Raw genomic sequence first — 14,183 nt, forward strand, 5'->3', positions numbered from 1 at the left:
CTGCAGGTTAACTTTGGGTAATATTTGATACTGAAATTAGTTTGATGTTGTCTGACAATTAGTCATGTTTTCTAACGCGATAAAAGTTCCTACTGGAATGAAAGTTCCTGTGGAAAGTGTTTGACCGCCAACTCTTATGACCTTTAGTTGTTGACAGAATTGATTTAAGGCAACAACAAAAAAAAAAGGTCAAATCCAGGCCATGAAAGTTCTTGATGATAAGAAAAACCCTGTTTCCACGATGGCTGTAGGAACAAAGGTAGCAGCACCCAACAGGCTTCCTTTCTCTCAGAAAATGGAGCAAATGGAAATCCTTAGAAAAAAAGAGATCTAGTTACACTGCAGGGGTCAGCTGTAGGCCCTCAGATGTTTTGAGTAGCAAGACAATCAGTTTACATTGCAGGATGACATACGACCACCGTTAGACCTGGATCCTACGTGCGTACGAGGTGGAGAATGGCATGATGGGGACATGCTTTGTATCTAGAGCGCAATGCTTTAGTGGGCAGATGAGAAGAGGTCATGTCCCTGAAGGGAGGAGGGGGTAGTGACGACTGTGGGCCACATTAGCAGAATACAGACTCCTCTGTGTTTGTACTGGGACACTTCTCAGATTGCTGGTAAAAGCTGTCAGGGGAGAACTGGGACAGGATTTGGAGAAAGGGAAACAGAAAAGGGAGTAAAATTCAGTCTTTGGCTCAGACCACGACTTTTTAGACTTAAAACCTTACCACACCCCCTGGAGGTGTTGGCACTGGTGGCCACCAAAAATGGAGAGTGATGAAATATAGAGGAAAGCATGAAAATCTGGCAAGCAACAGGCAGATATTCCACTCAGAAAGGAGGAGGAGGGGAGCAAACAACTGTCTGCTGTAAAAACAAGTGCAGGTTTTCCACGGATAACCAAGTGCTCAGTGCTGCAGGTGCCCCGATCCGTCTGGTCAGCTGACCCCCATTTCCTGTCAAACAGGAAGAGGCAAATGAGAGGAGATGAAAGTTCAAGGTAACACACAGCTGGCAGTTGTTTAAGGTGGGTGAGCGCAGGTGTGACACAAGCGCGGCAGTGTGCGTGCCATGAAAGAGAAGTGTAACCCAAACACATGACATACAATCAAGTATGAATGTTGGTTCAGGCTGACTGCAGTGAGCACTTTGCAGGATGTTTGACCTCTAGGGATCCAAGGACATCATTTCTGCAAAGAAAAATATGTTTACATTTCATAATGGTTTCAAGAAATGCAACCCAAGTGCAATACTGAGATTGTTAATAAAGGGCGTGCATGGAATAGTGTTAAAAAAAGAATCTTAAAATTCCTATGAATGTGCAAATGAGGGCTATGAGCCCCTTTCTCCTCCTGCTCCTAGCACTCCTATGAATACAGCCCCTCTATTGGGTTTCATCAACAAAAGCTGAAAATGAAATCATAAGCTAATGTTTGCAGAATAGGAGCAGGGAGAGAAGGGTGTGGATATAAAAGCTTGAGAGGGAATGAAAACTAGGAAAACCTTAGGAACTACTATATTTATCTCTCATGTTTTTGTTTCAGCTTTCAAAATGGATTCCCTCTCATTGTCTGCTTTAGGAAGTTTCTTCTCCATCTCGCAACCTATGCTGTCATTTTCTATGATCTAAGAATAACTTGCAATGCTTTTTTATAGGTCTGCACAACCGGATCATTTTGCCTGACTGTCAAGTTGTGTTAGAAGCTCAAACATAAATGTATCACACTGAAATTTTATGCGACACACTAGAGTTTCTGCATTAATTTGAACGGGAAGAAAAAAAAACGTGTGGCTGGTAAAAAAAAAAGAAAGAAAAAAAGGATTTGGTCCATTGTATCTGGAACTGAAAAACATGTCTGTTCTTTAAAATAAATGCTGAATGTTTTTTTTTTTTTGCTTAAATCAAAATGCAATGTCAAGAAGAAGCCAAGTTTCAGAGCTATCATGAAGCAACGAGGACCTTGCAACACCTTAGCTCCATCTTATGTAAATTATTTTTCTATTGGTGCACAATCCTTTCCTTTTGATGTTGGCTTAATAACAAGAAAAAAATATGTATTTATATAAATATAGTATAGATATTGTGTATTGTGTGTGTATATATATATATACACATATATATACACACTGCCTGGCCAAAAAAAAACTCGCCACCAAAAAAAAAGGTAATTTACAATTCACACAAATACTTTGTTGGACCGCCTTTAGCTTTGATTACGGCACGCATTCGCTGTTTCATTGTTTCGATAAGCTTCTGCAATGTCAAAAGATTTATTTCCATCCAGTGCTGCATTAATTTTTCACCAAGATCTTGCATTGATGATAGTATATACCTATAGATATACAAAGGCACATCTATAATCTTGAAAAACAATTTTTATATAATCACACCTATATCTATACAATACTTCAAAATCTATGTATGCATGCATCTATATCTGAAAACAACAGTCTGTACTGTATGCAAGCTAAAAACCTTAAAAAAGAATGGTCTTGCACTGCTGACCGACTACAGACATCTACTTTTTGTCAGATTCAATATGGCAGTGAAGTCGATGTGCGAACCTGTCCCCAACGAGGTATCTACGTCTATATGTCTGTGGTTTTCTCTATTTGTGCATATTTGTTTCTCACTGAGTGGAGCCTCAAAGCCTTGAAAATATGTCTAACTTTATCAAGAAAGTAGAAGTCAATGAATTAATTTTTTTTTTTTTTATAGTTCGACAGATATTTAGCATTTAAGGGACTTCTTGATTTCACAGGTAACCGTCTAGCCTTTGTGTGGCTTTATCAAAGTCACTGCATAAATTAAGTTAGAGCTTATTATAATTTTTTCAGGTTTCCATGTAGGTTAAGATAGAACTCTAAACTTGAGAACTTTTTTTTTTTTAATACATTTAATACATTCTTGTCAAATTTCAAAACTGGTCTGATGATGAAACAACTCAGCCCACTATGAGGTAGGACTAAAACCATGCAAACACTCTGGGCCGGATTTATCAAGATCCAATTTTGCGTGCAGTAATTTGCGCTCGCAAAGTGGAATTTTGCGCGAGGGGCTGAACCATGGTTTGCGGGTGATTTAACAAGAGCGATTGCGTAACTGGTGGCAGGCGCAAAACTGTTGGAGACGCCCTATTTAAATGATGGTTTTGCACGTTTTGTGGTTTGCGGCAAAGTAGTTTGTAGTTTGTGCAAACTAGTGCATTAAGAAATTTTAATCTTACAGTGACACCACCCCCTCCAAAAAAAGAAATATATATATATATATATATATATATATATATATATATATATATATATATATATATATATATATATATATATATATAAACTTTGGCAACCTTTATTCCCTAAGGTGGTATGTGGCTGAATTTCTACTTCACCGCCGTAAGAAAAAAACACACAAACAAAAATAAAACAGGTGTTTTTTATCGGCCTGTAGAAAAATGCACATACCAAATGGCTCACAAGAAGTGACTGTGGATAAGATGACTGCATTGGCATGTTGCTCCACAGGCGCAGGGTGTCGGGGTTCTCCGGTAGGGCGTCAGGGCGACATGGCATTTAGAACGTCGGACAGCACTTCTGAAAAACGAGATTGGGAGATCCCAGATGCAAAAAAGTGCAATGTTGCAAGGAGTTTCGTGATATCTGGTATTGCGTGGGTCCTCCTTGTGGCTGGCTCCAAATCCATTCGGAGTTCCCCCAACAGCTCCAAAATGGCAATGCTGGATAAACGATATGTTTTGATGATCGTTTCCTCGTTCATTCCAAAAATATTCACACGGAGTGAAAAAATGCGTTCTCTGCGTCTCCTTGCTTCATTTCGATTTCTCCTTCTTGCGACAATAACCGCTGCCATGTGTGCGCAATTACGCATACAGACCATTTGCACCTTCTTTTGAAACGTGTTAAATATAGAGTCAGATACCGTTAGCAAAATTGCTTTCAGGTTTGATAAATCACTTTGCGAGTGCTAAATTAATATATTTACATGTTATCCTCCCACAAGACGCACTTTTGCGTGTAAACGCCCTATATTGAATATTCATTGCAGAAAAAGTACTAAATGGATAAGAGACGCTATTTAGCACGTTTTAAAGACCAAATCCTTTTAGCACGCTGTTGATAGATCAGTTTGTACATTTTTTTGCGTGCGCAGTGAAATAGCTCACGTTTTAATACACGCAAACCTTTGATAAATCCGGCCCTCTGTGCAATAACCATGTATAATAATCCTACAAAAAACAAGCTTTCATATGTGGATGCACTGTATATACTGTATATATCCCATACACCTTTTTCTTCCTTATGTTTTGACTATCTGAGCTGACGTAACGAGTAAATTTCTATACTGTGAGATCAATAAAGTCAATCAATCGATAATAAACAATAAAGAGGAGTAAAACCTGCAGGCAAGATCACAATTACTGGTCTGTGATGGTTAACTGCTGTCAAATCATGAAAAGAAAATAAGCGAAGGGCAAATCTAACAATGCAAAAGAACTGGAGGTGACAAACTGATGTGCAAATCACCTTGAAGAATATCCTGTTGCTCAAGCATTTGACAGCCTGTCACTGTTATGACCGTGAGATTACACATGTCCGGACATGTCTGCTGAAAATGAGGTCATCCCTTTTGTCTGGAACAGCAGGCTGCAGCGACAGCGAAGAGATCAATGTGCTGAACTCCACGAGGAACTTACCATTGTTCACCCAACATGGCAGCTTGAACGAGGTAAACTTATACTAATAAAAAAAAAACTGAGTGGCTGATCTCAGATAAGGCCTCAAAATTGTCATCAGCGGCTAAGGGTCATTAGAAGAATTTGCAGTAAACACTGAATGATGCTGAATTTGCCAAGAGGAGACCATCTTCACTTATCCTGCAGTTTGAAAAAAATGGGAGAGGAAAACATGCAACCACACAACCAGTAAAATGCATGTTTAATTACTTCATATACAAGGCCAAGTGGCAGGAACATATAACAGACAAAACATTCATTCCAACGATGTGTAGGCTGTTGGAAAACAGAGCACCAGCAGTACCAGCTGCTGGCACTTTGCTGCTTGTATTAATATTTAATAAGCAATCTGAAGGAGGAGTGACACAGCCTGCTCAGACGTGGTTTCATAACACTTTGCAGCATTTTTATTACCTCTAATTGTCCCATAACATTCAAGCATGCGTGTCAGCTAAGAGTGAAATGAACCAGAAAGTCCTCAATAAATCACTTGGCAGTGGGTTTTTGTTCTTGCAGATTGTACATTGGGACCTTGAGGGCAGGGAATTGCGAATCATTTGTTTTATGCCCCACTTCTAAAAGGCATTTGTGGTCCAGCTGGCACACACTGATTTTACTCGCTCTTCATTTTAACAGGGTGCTGTACGGCACTGTACAGACGACCTCTGATGTAACTATCAGAGGGCAGCAGAAGAGGAAGTCATATCCAGTGTAGGGTCCTCTTCATTTTCCTTAATTAGGCTTATCATTATAAATGAGAAGGAACAGAAAGTTGTTTTTTAAACTAATCTAGACTAGTAGCCCTCGCTCTGCATTTAGGAAGGTAAATTATTTCCATAAATACTATTATGCAGCTTCTAACTGGTTTTCTACTACAGCTTCCCTATGATTAGTTTCAGAAATCTTATAAACTGTGACTAACTTCGCAGTCCCTGCAAGGAAAACACATACCCAAAGGATGATGCTGTCCTCACCATGCATTGCAGTGACAATGGCCATTATGCACAACTCCACTACTTCCTGAACTTAAGGCAGCTCTGTCACTACCCGATCCGTCCCAGAAGCACGATCTGTCCTGCACGAACATAAATACATCCAGGTGTCCATAAACAATATAATTATGGTACTAAAATTACTTATTTCTATCCTAAAATCACTAAAGAATGTGAATACACATCTTTAAAAAATGTTTAATGACTTTTTGAATTTTGATGCTTTTTACATTTTATTCGTTAAACTGCTTTTCTGGCGCCATCATCGGACATGCACATAGCAGTCCAGAAAAATATGATTAAACCATGTTTATCTGCATTTTAGTTGTTTCTTTCTTTAGATTGTGCAATATATAGCATAAGGTTAAAACAAAACAAAAACATAAAAATCAAAAAGACTAGATTTATGTTTCTGGTGCAGATCGGGCAGAGATGACTGATAAAACAGAAAGGATTTTAAGGCATTTGTTTTCTCAGGAAATACATTATTAACCTTTATTATATTTTAATACACTTACTATTTTTGTGGAGGGAAAACCGTCATTTAGGTCTTTTTAACAAAATTAAATCGATGTATATGTGGATGTGCAAATGAACTGATGGCACATATGCAGAACGGATCGTGCTTCCGGGACGGATCGTGTAGTGACAAGCTCTTCTGTTTTTGTCTTTCATTACTGGGTAAATTAATTAATCCAGGTGTGTTAACTGTGGTCATGCACACCTGGACTTATCAGTTCATCCAGTAGAAAAACACAGGAAACGAAAGAGATGACTTGATTTCAGGAAGTAGTGGAGTTGTGCATAGTGCCCATAGAAAGTTCAAAATCATGTCCATCGTTAGCTCTTTCCTTATGGTTGCATTCCTCCAACTCTTCCATAAAAGCCAGATTTGAGGAGTAAGTGACTCATGAATGTCCTGTTTACAGATTCTCCTTCTTGAGCTGTGGATTCCTGCAGCTCCTCCAGTGCTACCGTGGGAATCCAGGCCGCATTCTCTGATTAATGATCTCTTTGGTCGCCCTGCTCAGTTTAGCTTCATCACCATATAATTTAACAGAGCTCATAAATGTTTAAAGCTTGCAATATTGTTATGTAATCTGAACTTCTCTACCACTGTATCCCTCACTTACTTTGTGTTTTCCTTGGTCTACATGATGTTTGTTCGTTCTTTTTCTTTAACAAACTTCAGAGCAAACAGAGTAGGCCTCTGTTTGCTTATCTAAAAACAGTGCTGGTCTAACACAAGGGTCAGGATCTATTTCCAGCACAACCATGTTTACAATGGCTACCAAAGATTAGAATTTTGTAAAGCAACAAGAATATAAAATGTATTTCTTTGAGTTAATTTAAGCTATTTCAATTATTTCAATTAAATTTTCATATTCAGGAAGAATATCAGAATAAATTAATGAAATAAAGGTTTGATGAATGACAATTTAATTAGGGAAAAAAAGGATAGCAGTTTGTGCACAAATGACCAGAAGAACTTTTGTCCTTTTCGTAATTAAAGCAAATCTGTTGAGGCAGTTCTAAGTACAAATGGCAGGAATAAACAAAAACAAAGGTTGGATGACAAGCCTTAAAGTGACCTTTATATTTAAGAGCACTAATCAGTCATCACCTTTGGCCATCGTTATGAAGAACCACTGCTGAGGGCTTTCAGGAACCAAAGGTTGCTGATCTCTTATCTCCATAATTCATGGCTGTCAGTTATAATGTTTTTCTGAGATTAATTTCCATTTGTAAACTTTATTATTGTTTAAACCCAAGGTTAATCCAATGTGAAGTAATCATATAAAGCCAAATAAGATGAAGCGAAAACTTCTAGTGGATAAATTATCTTTATTTTCAAGTCTACACAGTTAGTGTTACTTTACATAAAACAACTTAATAATAGTCAGTCTTTTTCAGCTGCACTTGTTTACATCAGGTTTCTAAGGACTCTGAGCATGCGCCGCCACGACTTTCCCCATCTAACTGTCAATCAGCAGCTGGTTACAGGCTTGTTCGTGTCAAGCTTGAGGTATCCCATCTATGCCAATCATGTACTGACAAATGCAAAGAGCGGTTTGAAAGCATTTACAACCATCTCGGATAAATTACACTGGAGTTAGTTTTATCACCAAGTAGGGCAAGCAGATGTCCGATCCCTTCACATGTTTAACAGTTTATAGCAGCTAGACCACATTAGAATATTTCAGCTCATTCTTTTCACATTTTTCTTCAACTACCTCAAAACTGAGGAACCTCCTCATGTGAAGCATCGCTTTTATGAGGCGTCAGTTAACACTACAAGGCAACGCTGAGCTTGGATCGCTCCAGGCCGCTGCTAGTGGAGGGTTCTCAAGCTTCTAGCCCTCTCTGACTGAGGATCACTTCCACAGCGTGGGCCAGGTTGTCTACGGTTGCATCGGCGATCACAGTTGGATGTCTTTCGTCACTTGGCCTGCAGGATGACAGGAGAAAATTTAAGAAACCGGAAGGAGCAGCCTCCATTAGAAATCCTGTACATATGGCCTCTAGATATGAAACAATCAGAATGTAAAAAAAAAAAACTAAACAAACTATAATTGGAACTTAAACACTGGATATGATTTCTTAAAAAGCAGTCCACACAAAAAAACTGTGAGAAAACAGAGCATGAAAATGTGCCTGAGTAGAAATATGTCCCAGTAGAAATATGTTAATAGTCTCTAAGAATGAACAGCTGTGCAATAAGAAATGACGCTTATTTCCAATAAATGTTGCTGAGGTGTTTATTTGCGGAATAAAAGGGGATCTTTGCAGCTGCTTGACAGAAGTAAAGCAGAGCAGAGCATGTTTCTGATCATTATCATCAGCTGCAGTGTATTCTGAACTAAACGTTTCCTTCTAACTTCAACATACAAACAAACTGGGAGAGACAGAAAAATAGAAAACATTCTTCTCCAAAACATCTGAATTTGGCTCCTTGCAGAAGGGAAATTCATCAGCTCATCAAAGGCTAGTGCCATTGTGCCCAATAAACTGGCTGAACTCTGACGAATGGCAAGATGAGGATATAAACTGCTAGTTTTCACTAGTTTACACGTTTGTAGCTATAGGTCATCTTTCACCAACTTTAGAAGTCATCCCTGGTTTGACAACTTATTTTTAGGGTGTAGGTAAATAAAATTCACTAACTTCAAGGAATAAACTGACCTAGACTTTAATCAGAACCAAAACTAAAAGGGAAATAATATATTTTTTAAACAAACTGATAAAGTGGAATTTATCTATGGGAGGATTTCAGTGTTTTTAATCACCAAAAAAAATTCATGAAACTACAGTTTGCTGTAAAGAAAAAATACGAGTATGCAAAATTTTAAAAAGCAGAACCATCCACTATAGACTAATACAGTTATATTTTGAAGAAAATATCTAAGTAAAAATACAACTTTATTTTAAGACTATATAGAGACACAATTCATAGAATTTCTAAAACAAAACAAAACAAAGGAAAAACAGAAAGATATCAGCAAGTGTGAACTGATATGGACTTGTGACACTTAAAGCACGATTCTGTTTTCTTTATCCAATATTGCAGTAAACAAAAAGTGACTCAGCTGTGAGAGAAAGATATGTCCTCAAATTTTTCCTTTAAAGTAAATCGCCACTTAAAAAGAAGAACATTTTGGTTTCAAAAGGAAACAGAATTGATAAGATCATGAAGTGATGTATTTGTTTTTTTGAGACGACAATAAAAGAATTCTAAGCAACAATGAAAGATAAACCGATTTAATATGATTTAAGTACGTCGATGCCAAAAGATTTAATAACAGGACTGAAAGACACTGCAAAAAATGAAATACAAGTTAGCCATTTAAAAAAAAAATATATTTAACCTTTTTTTGATTTACATTTAAATTAATGAAAAGCAACTCATTTATCTTATTTTAAGTATATAATATCTTATTATGGTATTGTAAGGGCAGGAATGCTCATTCCATTGGTACATTATCTTGTTTAGCTGCTCAAATTAAGAGCTAATACATTTATTTTTATATTTATTTTACTTTATTTCAGATCAGTTTTTGCACTGCGGAGGCAGAAGGGATGAAACAGCAATGTTAACAGTAGGTGATTAACACTCTGTTAGTGGTCGCAAAGTTATAACTGATGTGTGTATTAACCTTTTCTGTAAAAAAAAAAAACACCCAAAAAACCTGCTTGCTATTGAAAAGTGAACTAAAAAGGGTTTTCACTTGCACCCCTCCCGTCCCACTTATTCCTCATTCTTTTGGATCAGGGTCCACTGATGGATGCAGATATGGCTGTTTAATCAGCTGGTGGAGGAAATGTTGCCACAGCACCAGACCCAGGGCCTGCATTCACAACCCCTTTGCTTCCAATCACATCAAAAGACATGGACACCCCATCCATTCATCAACAGGAATCCCGTTCATTTATGGAGAGCCTATAGGAGCCCCCCCTGCCCCTCTGCCTCAGACCAGACTCTGTGCTGCCTCTGTTCTGTCCCTCAGTCACGCGTTGGGAGCTCCAGATGGGGACTCTTTGTCTGGCTGCGAGCGTGTGGCACACACCACCATTAATCCTCCCTTCTGAGAGCCTGCAGAGAACCATGGCAAATATTTGTGAGCCGCCAGAGTGTAGCACAAGGAAAAGGAGGCCTGGAGGTCGTGGGGGTGATGGTGTATGGGTGGGTGGGTGGAGAAGTGTTGAATATTGAAGCCATGTTGAATACAGGAGAAGCGGTGCCATGTGTTTACGCATGTCTGTCAGCTGCCAGCGCTTGGGTTATGTGAGCTGCACTAATGGTCGCAGTGTTATGTCTCCTGTGCAGAATTACTCCCGCACCCTTTTCTGCCCCGGAGGACTGAGAGTTTAAACACGCACACAGAGGCATGAACTCACAGGCAAGTCAGTCACATGGCTCTAAGGTTTCAGACAGTGAATCCAACTGCTTTGTCTCCTCTACCTGCCACGCTATTTAATCTTTTAAACGTTCCTTTGCTCCTGTCTTCAAGACATCCATGAATGCAGGCATGTCTGCTTGCATTCATTTTGCTGCTTTCCAATCTCAGCCATGAATAATGGAGGAGCAACCAGGTCAATGTGACCATGCAAAATTCAGCACAACGCATCTACTGTTACTAGTGAAGTAATCACTAGCTCGCTCTCTGTCCTTCAGGCCAGGGTAATATCCATACACATAAGAGGATCCTTTGGGCCTTCATGACTGACGGACATTGCACGGCTCTTTGCACATTGATGAGGTCAGGCATGACGTAGACAGCAGTCAGGGAGTGTGTCCAACGCAGCTGCTAAAACGTTGACAGAGCAATGTGTTTCTCTGACAAAAAAATAAAAAAACTTAATATTAAATCACAAAGTTTAATTCGGGTGTAGGGAAAAAAAACAAGAAAAGTAATGTATAATTCTGACACACAGGACCCACAGCAAAGTCATAAATTATTATAATTACAGTGAAACTAGTTCACAAGGATTTAGAGGGGATCTACAGAGTAATCATTTAAAGCCAACATCAGAAATATGTCTGTTCTGGTTCCAGGTTGACTTCATTAAAAACTTTGTTCCAGATTACAGATACAAATATGAAGGTGAATTTGTCTGTAAAAACATCACAGCCTTCAGGGCTAAATCATAAGTGGAACTTTCATTGTTTTTCAAACCTAATGAATAATTAAAACCTGAAACTATTTTTAAAAATCAGCTACACCTCCCTACAAACAGGAAGTGCTTAAAATATATGTGATCTAGAATCCCCCTTACTATTCTAGTACTTGAACAGAATATTTATTTTCCTCTATTAGAAAAGAGGTGTTCGAATACAAACATATTAAAAGATTGGGTGTCTACTCTTTAAAAGCACAGAAAAAGTTTTCAGTGAACTGTTTAGCTGCAAAGATCAGGAAATATGGGTGATTCTGTCAAAGTTGGTTCAAGCTCCCTAACATAATCCTACTGCAGGTTTAGCTGTGATAATTATCTTCAGCATTTTTTATCTGCTACATGAATGCTGATGTAAGACCTACATGATTAGCAGTAACTTTTATGGCATGTAAACTATGTGAAAAATTAGAGCCTAAACACGAGTGGGTAAAAAGTCTGACTGAGCTTTGTTAGCTTTCTGTACCACCAAAACCTTCTCAGTATTCAGATATTGTTAAAAGCCTTTATCTCCGTCTGGTATATAAACATTTTAAGGGTTATAGAAAATAGATTATTATTGTAAATACTTTATAGGACCGCTATGCTTCGAAACCTTTACAAATGCAGTCTTAAAATACTTAATTTACTAAAAATAAGACCTTATTCTTAAATATTCCTCATCCGGTAACACTGTGAGCATCAAAGAATAAATCTTTCCAACTTCCTGGGCATCAGTAGAGTCTGACCAGGGTGAATCCCATCCTAATTTCTGTTAAGTTAAAAGTTAAACTTTACTTCTGTAAAAAGTATTCACAGTCCCATTTAGACACAGCCTGTTTACATGATGCAGGACTTGTTCTCTAAAGAACGCAACATATATGCACTGATAAGGACAGATAAGACAGTATTTCTTGGAAGAGAGAGCCACCTTGGAAAATCCCTTTGATTGTGCACCTTTAAACAGGAAGCCCAGCTCTAGTTTTAACCAGGAAGCGGAATAGACATGCAAATGGTAAATTCTACATAAGAGGAAGGGAGGCTAAGTATGACAAAGCTATTCTAATTATCTGTACCACAAACGTTTTTTTTTTATTTTATTAGATCATAAGAAATAATTTTCGATTCACTCAATCTAAATTTAGGCACTTCTCTTTTTTCTTCTTAGAGAAACACACTTTTGAGTAAATGGTCTCTGAATATGAATTTGGAATGACTCAAGAACTGAAATGACTCAATAAATTTTTCAAGGACTAACTTAATATCTATGCTAGATGAAAAGCATTCATAAACCTCCAATCCTGACCGTGTGAGACATTAACCAAGCTGAACACAAACCCGTGAATCCTATTCCTGCTTCCTTATTAGACTCACCAGGCATAGAGTACTTTCAGATTGGTAGTTATCTCTGTTAAAATTTTTTGCAAGTACAGACCGTGCCTTGATGAAATGAATTTTTGCCTGAATGACTCATAAAAAGAGCAAACTTGTTTTCGAAAGTCAGCTGTCCATGCAAGATAAACACAGCACAGAAAATAATAAACGAGATAGGAAACGATACAAGAACGGCTAACGTTGTTCCTTTTTCATACATGGCCATGCAACCGCATGCAGAGTAAAGGCCTGACAACTTTCCTAAACGCTGGTGCTTAACACAAGAAACACGCACCAGACCAAAGGAAGCAAATCTGACACATAATGTAAACCCAGTTTCGATTTATATGTCTCTCTTAACCTCTACACTTTTTTTGCTGAGTAGGTGTTTCGGCTGAGTGAGTGCAGATGGAGCAGATATGCAGCAGGCATAGGGGGCTGAGATAAAAAGCTCAACATGAGCAAATGTTGAATTACTTTGTATACTGTTCTGGTGGGAAGACAAAAAAAGTTTTGTCCCTGACTATTTAAGAGATGATGTGGGCTCAAATGCCTAAGGTAATTGCGTTGTGGTGTTTCTTAAACCCTTTTAACAGTTTCATAACAGCAACATAGCAAAAGCAGAAGATTATGTTCTGATTAGATGAGACAAAATTTTAACTTTTACTGCCAACACATGAAACGTTACCCATGTATAGTGGTACCGTGGAAAACACAAACAGAAAAATGCTGACATAACTAAAGGACTGGGGTGGAGGTTCAACTTCCAGCAATATGCACCCTAAATGTGCCATAAATCCTGTTATTTGAACTGTCTGCTTACCTCTCCCTGCTCTAATTAGACTAAGCAAATGCCACTTTTCCAATGACCTTCACCCTCTTACTCTGCCTATTTGTGCATAGCTCTCAGTTATTCCTTGCCAGAGTGTCTCCTCATAGCTCATATAAGAATCACTCTAGTGAGCAGGCTTTGCTTAGCCTGCCCTCATAGGCTTCTGACTGTGGTCATGTTCTGGAGTCTTATTTATAAAAAATTGCATAGAATCCATACTAAAAGGGTCAGCATGCCAAACACCAAATATTGATTTTGATTTTAAATATTGGTGTTGCCAAGAAAATAATCCTGCTTTACTAAACCATGTGCATGCACAAAGCCAAGCTATTTTCTTCATAGATCAAGCTTGACAAGAAGTTTTTGTCCAATGCTCCACCTCATGTTTGGCCCTCATAATGCCCACATTTAACCATAAACGGCCTATGCAAATGGCTGCATTAAATGTGCCAGCGGATCAGTACTATTTAATGGTTACCATGGTCACCACCAAGAGAGCGGTAAAAAAGCGCAGCTTAACCGAAGTAGAAACACGTGTTGGTGGGTGAAGTGGAGAGTCAGAAAAAGATATTTGGTAGCCAC

At 38.3% G+C, this 14,183-nt stretch overlaps 1 protein-coding gene across 1 annotated transcript in view; it reads right to left on the reverse strand.

The window, feature by feature from the left end:
- Nucleotides 1-7,568: 7,568 nt before the first annotated feature.
- LOC119775902 (phospholysine phosphohistidine inorganic pyrophosphate phosphatase) overlaps nt 7,569-14,183 on the reverse strand; it is a 40,767-nt gene continuing 34,152 nt past the window's right edge. The window contains exon 7 of the mRNA XM_038274049.1: nt 7,569-8,192. Coding sequence (XP_038129977.1) covers nt 8,090-8,192 — 103 coding nt within the window. The 3' untranslated portion in view covers nt 7,569-8,089. The remainder of the gene's footprint in view (nt 8,193-14,183) is intronic.

This window comes from Cyprinodon tularosa, unplaced genomic scaffold, assembly GCF_016077235.1.
Source record: "Cyprinodon tularosa strain WSP-4 unplaced genomic scaffold, ASM1607723v1 ctg90, whole genome shotgun sequence".
NCBI classification, from domain to species: Eukaryota; Metazoa; Chordata; class Actinopteri; order Cyprinodontiformes; family Cyprinodontidae; genus Cyprinodon; species Cyprinodon tularosa.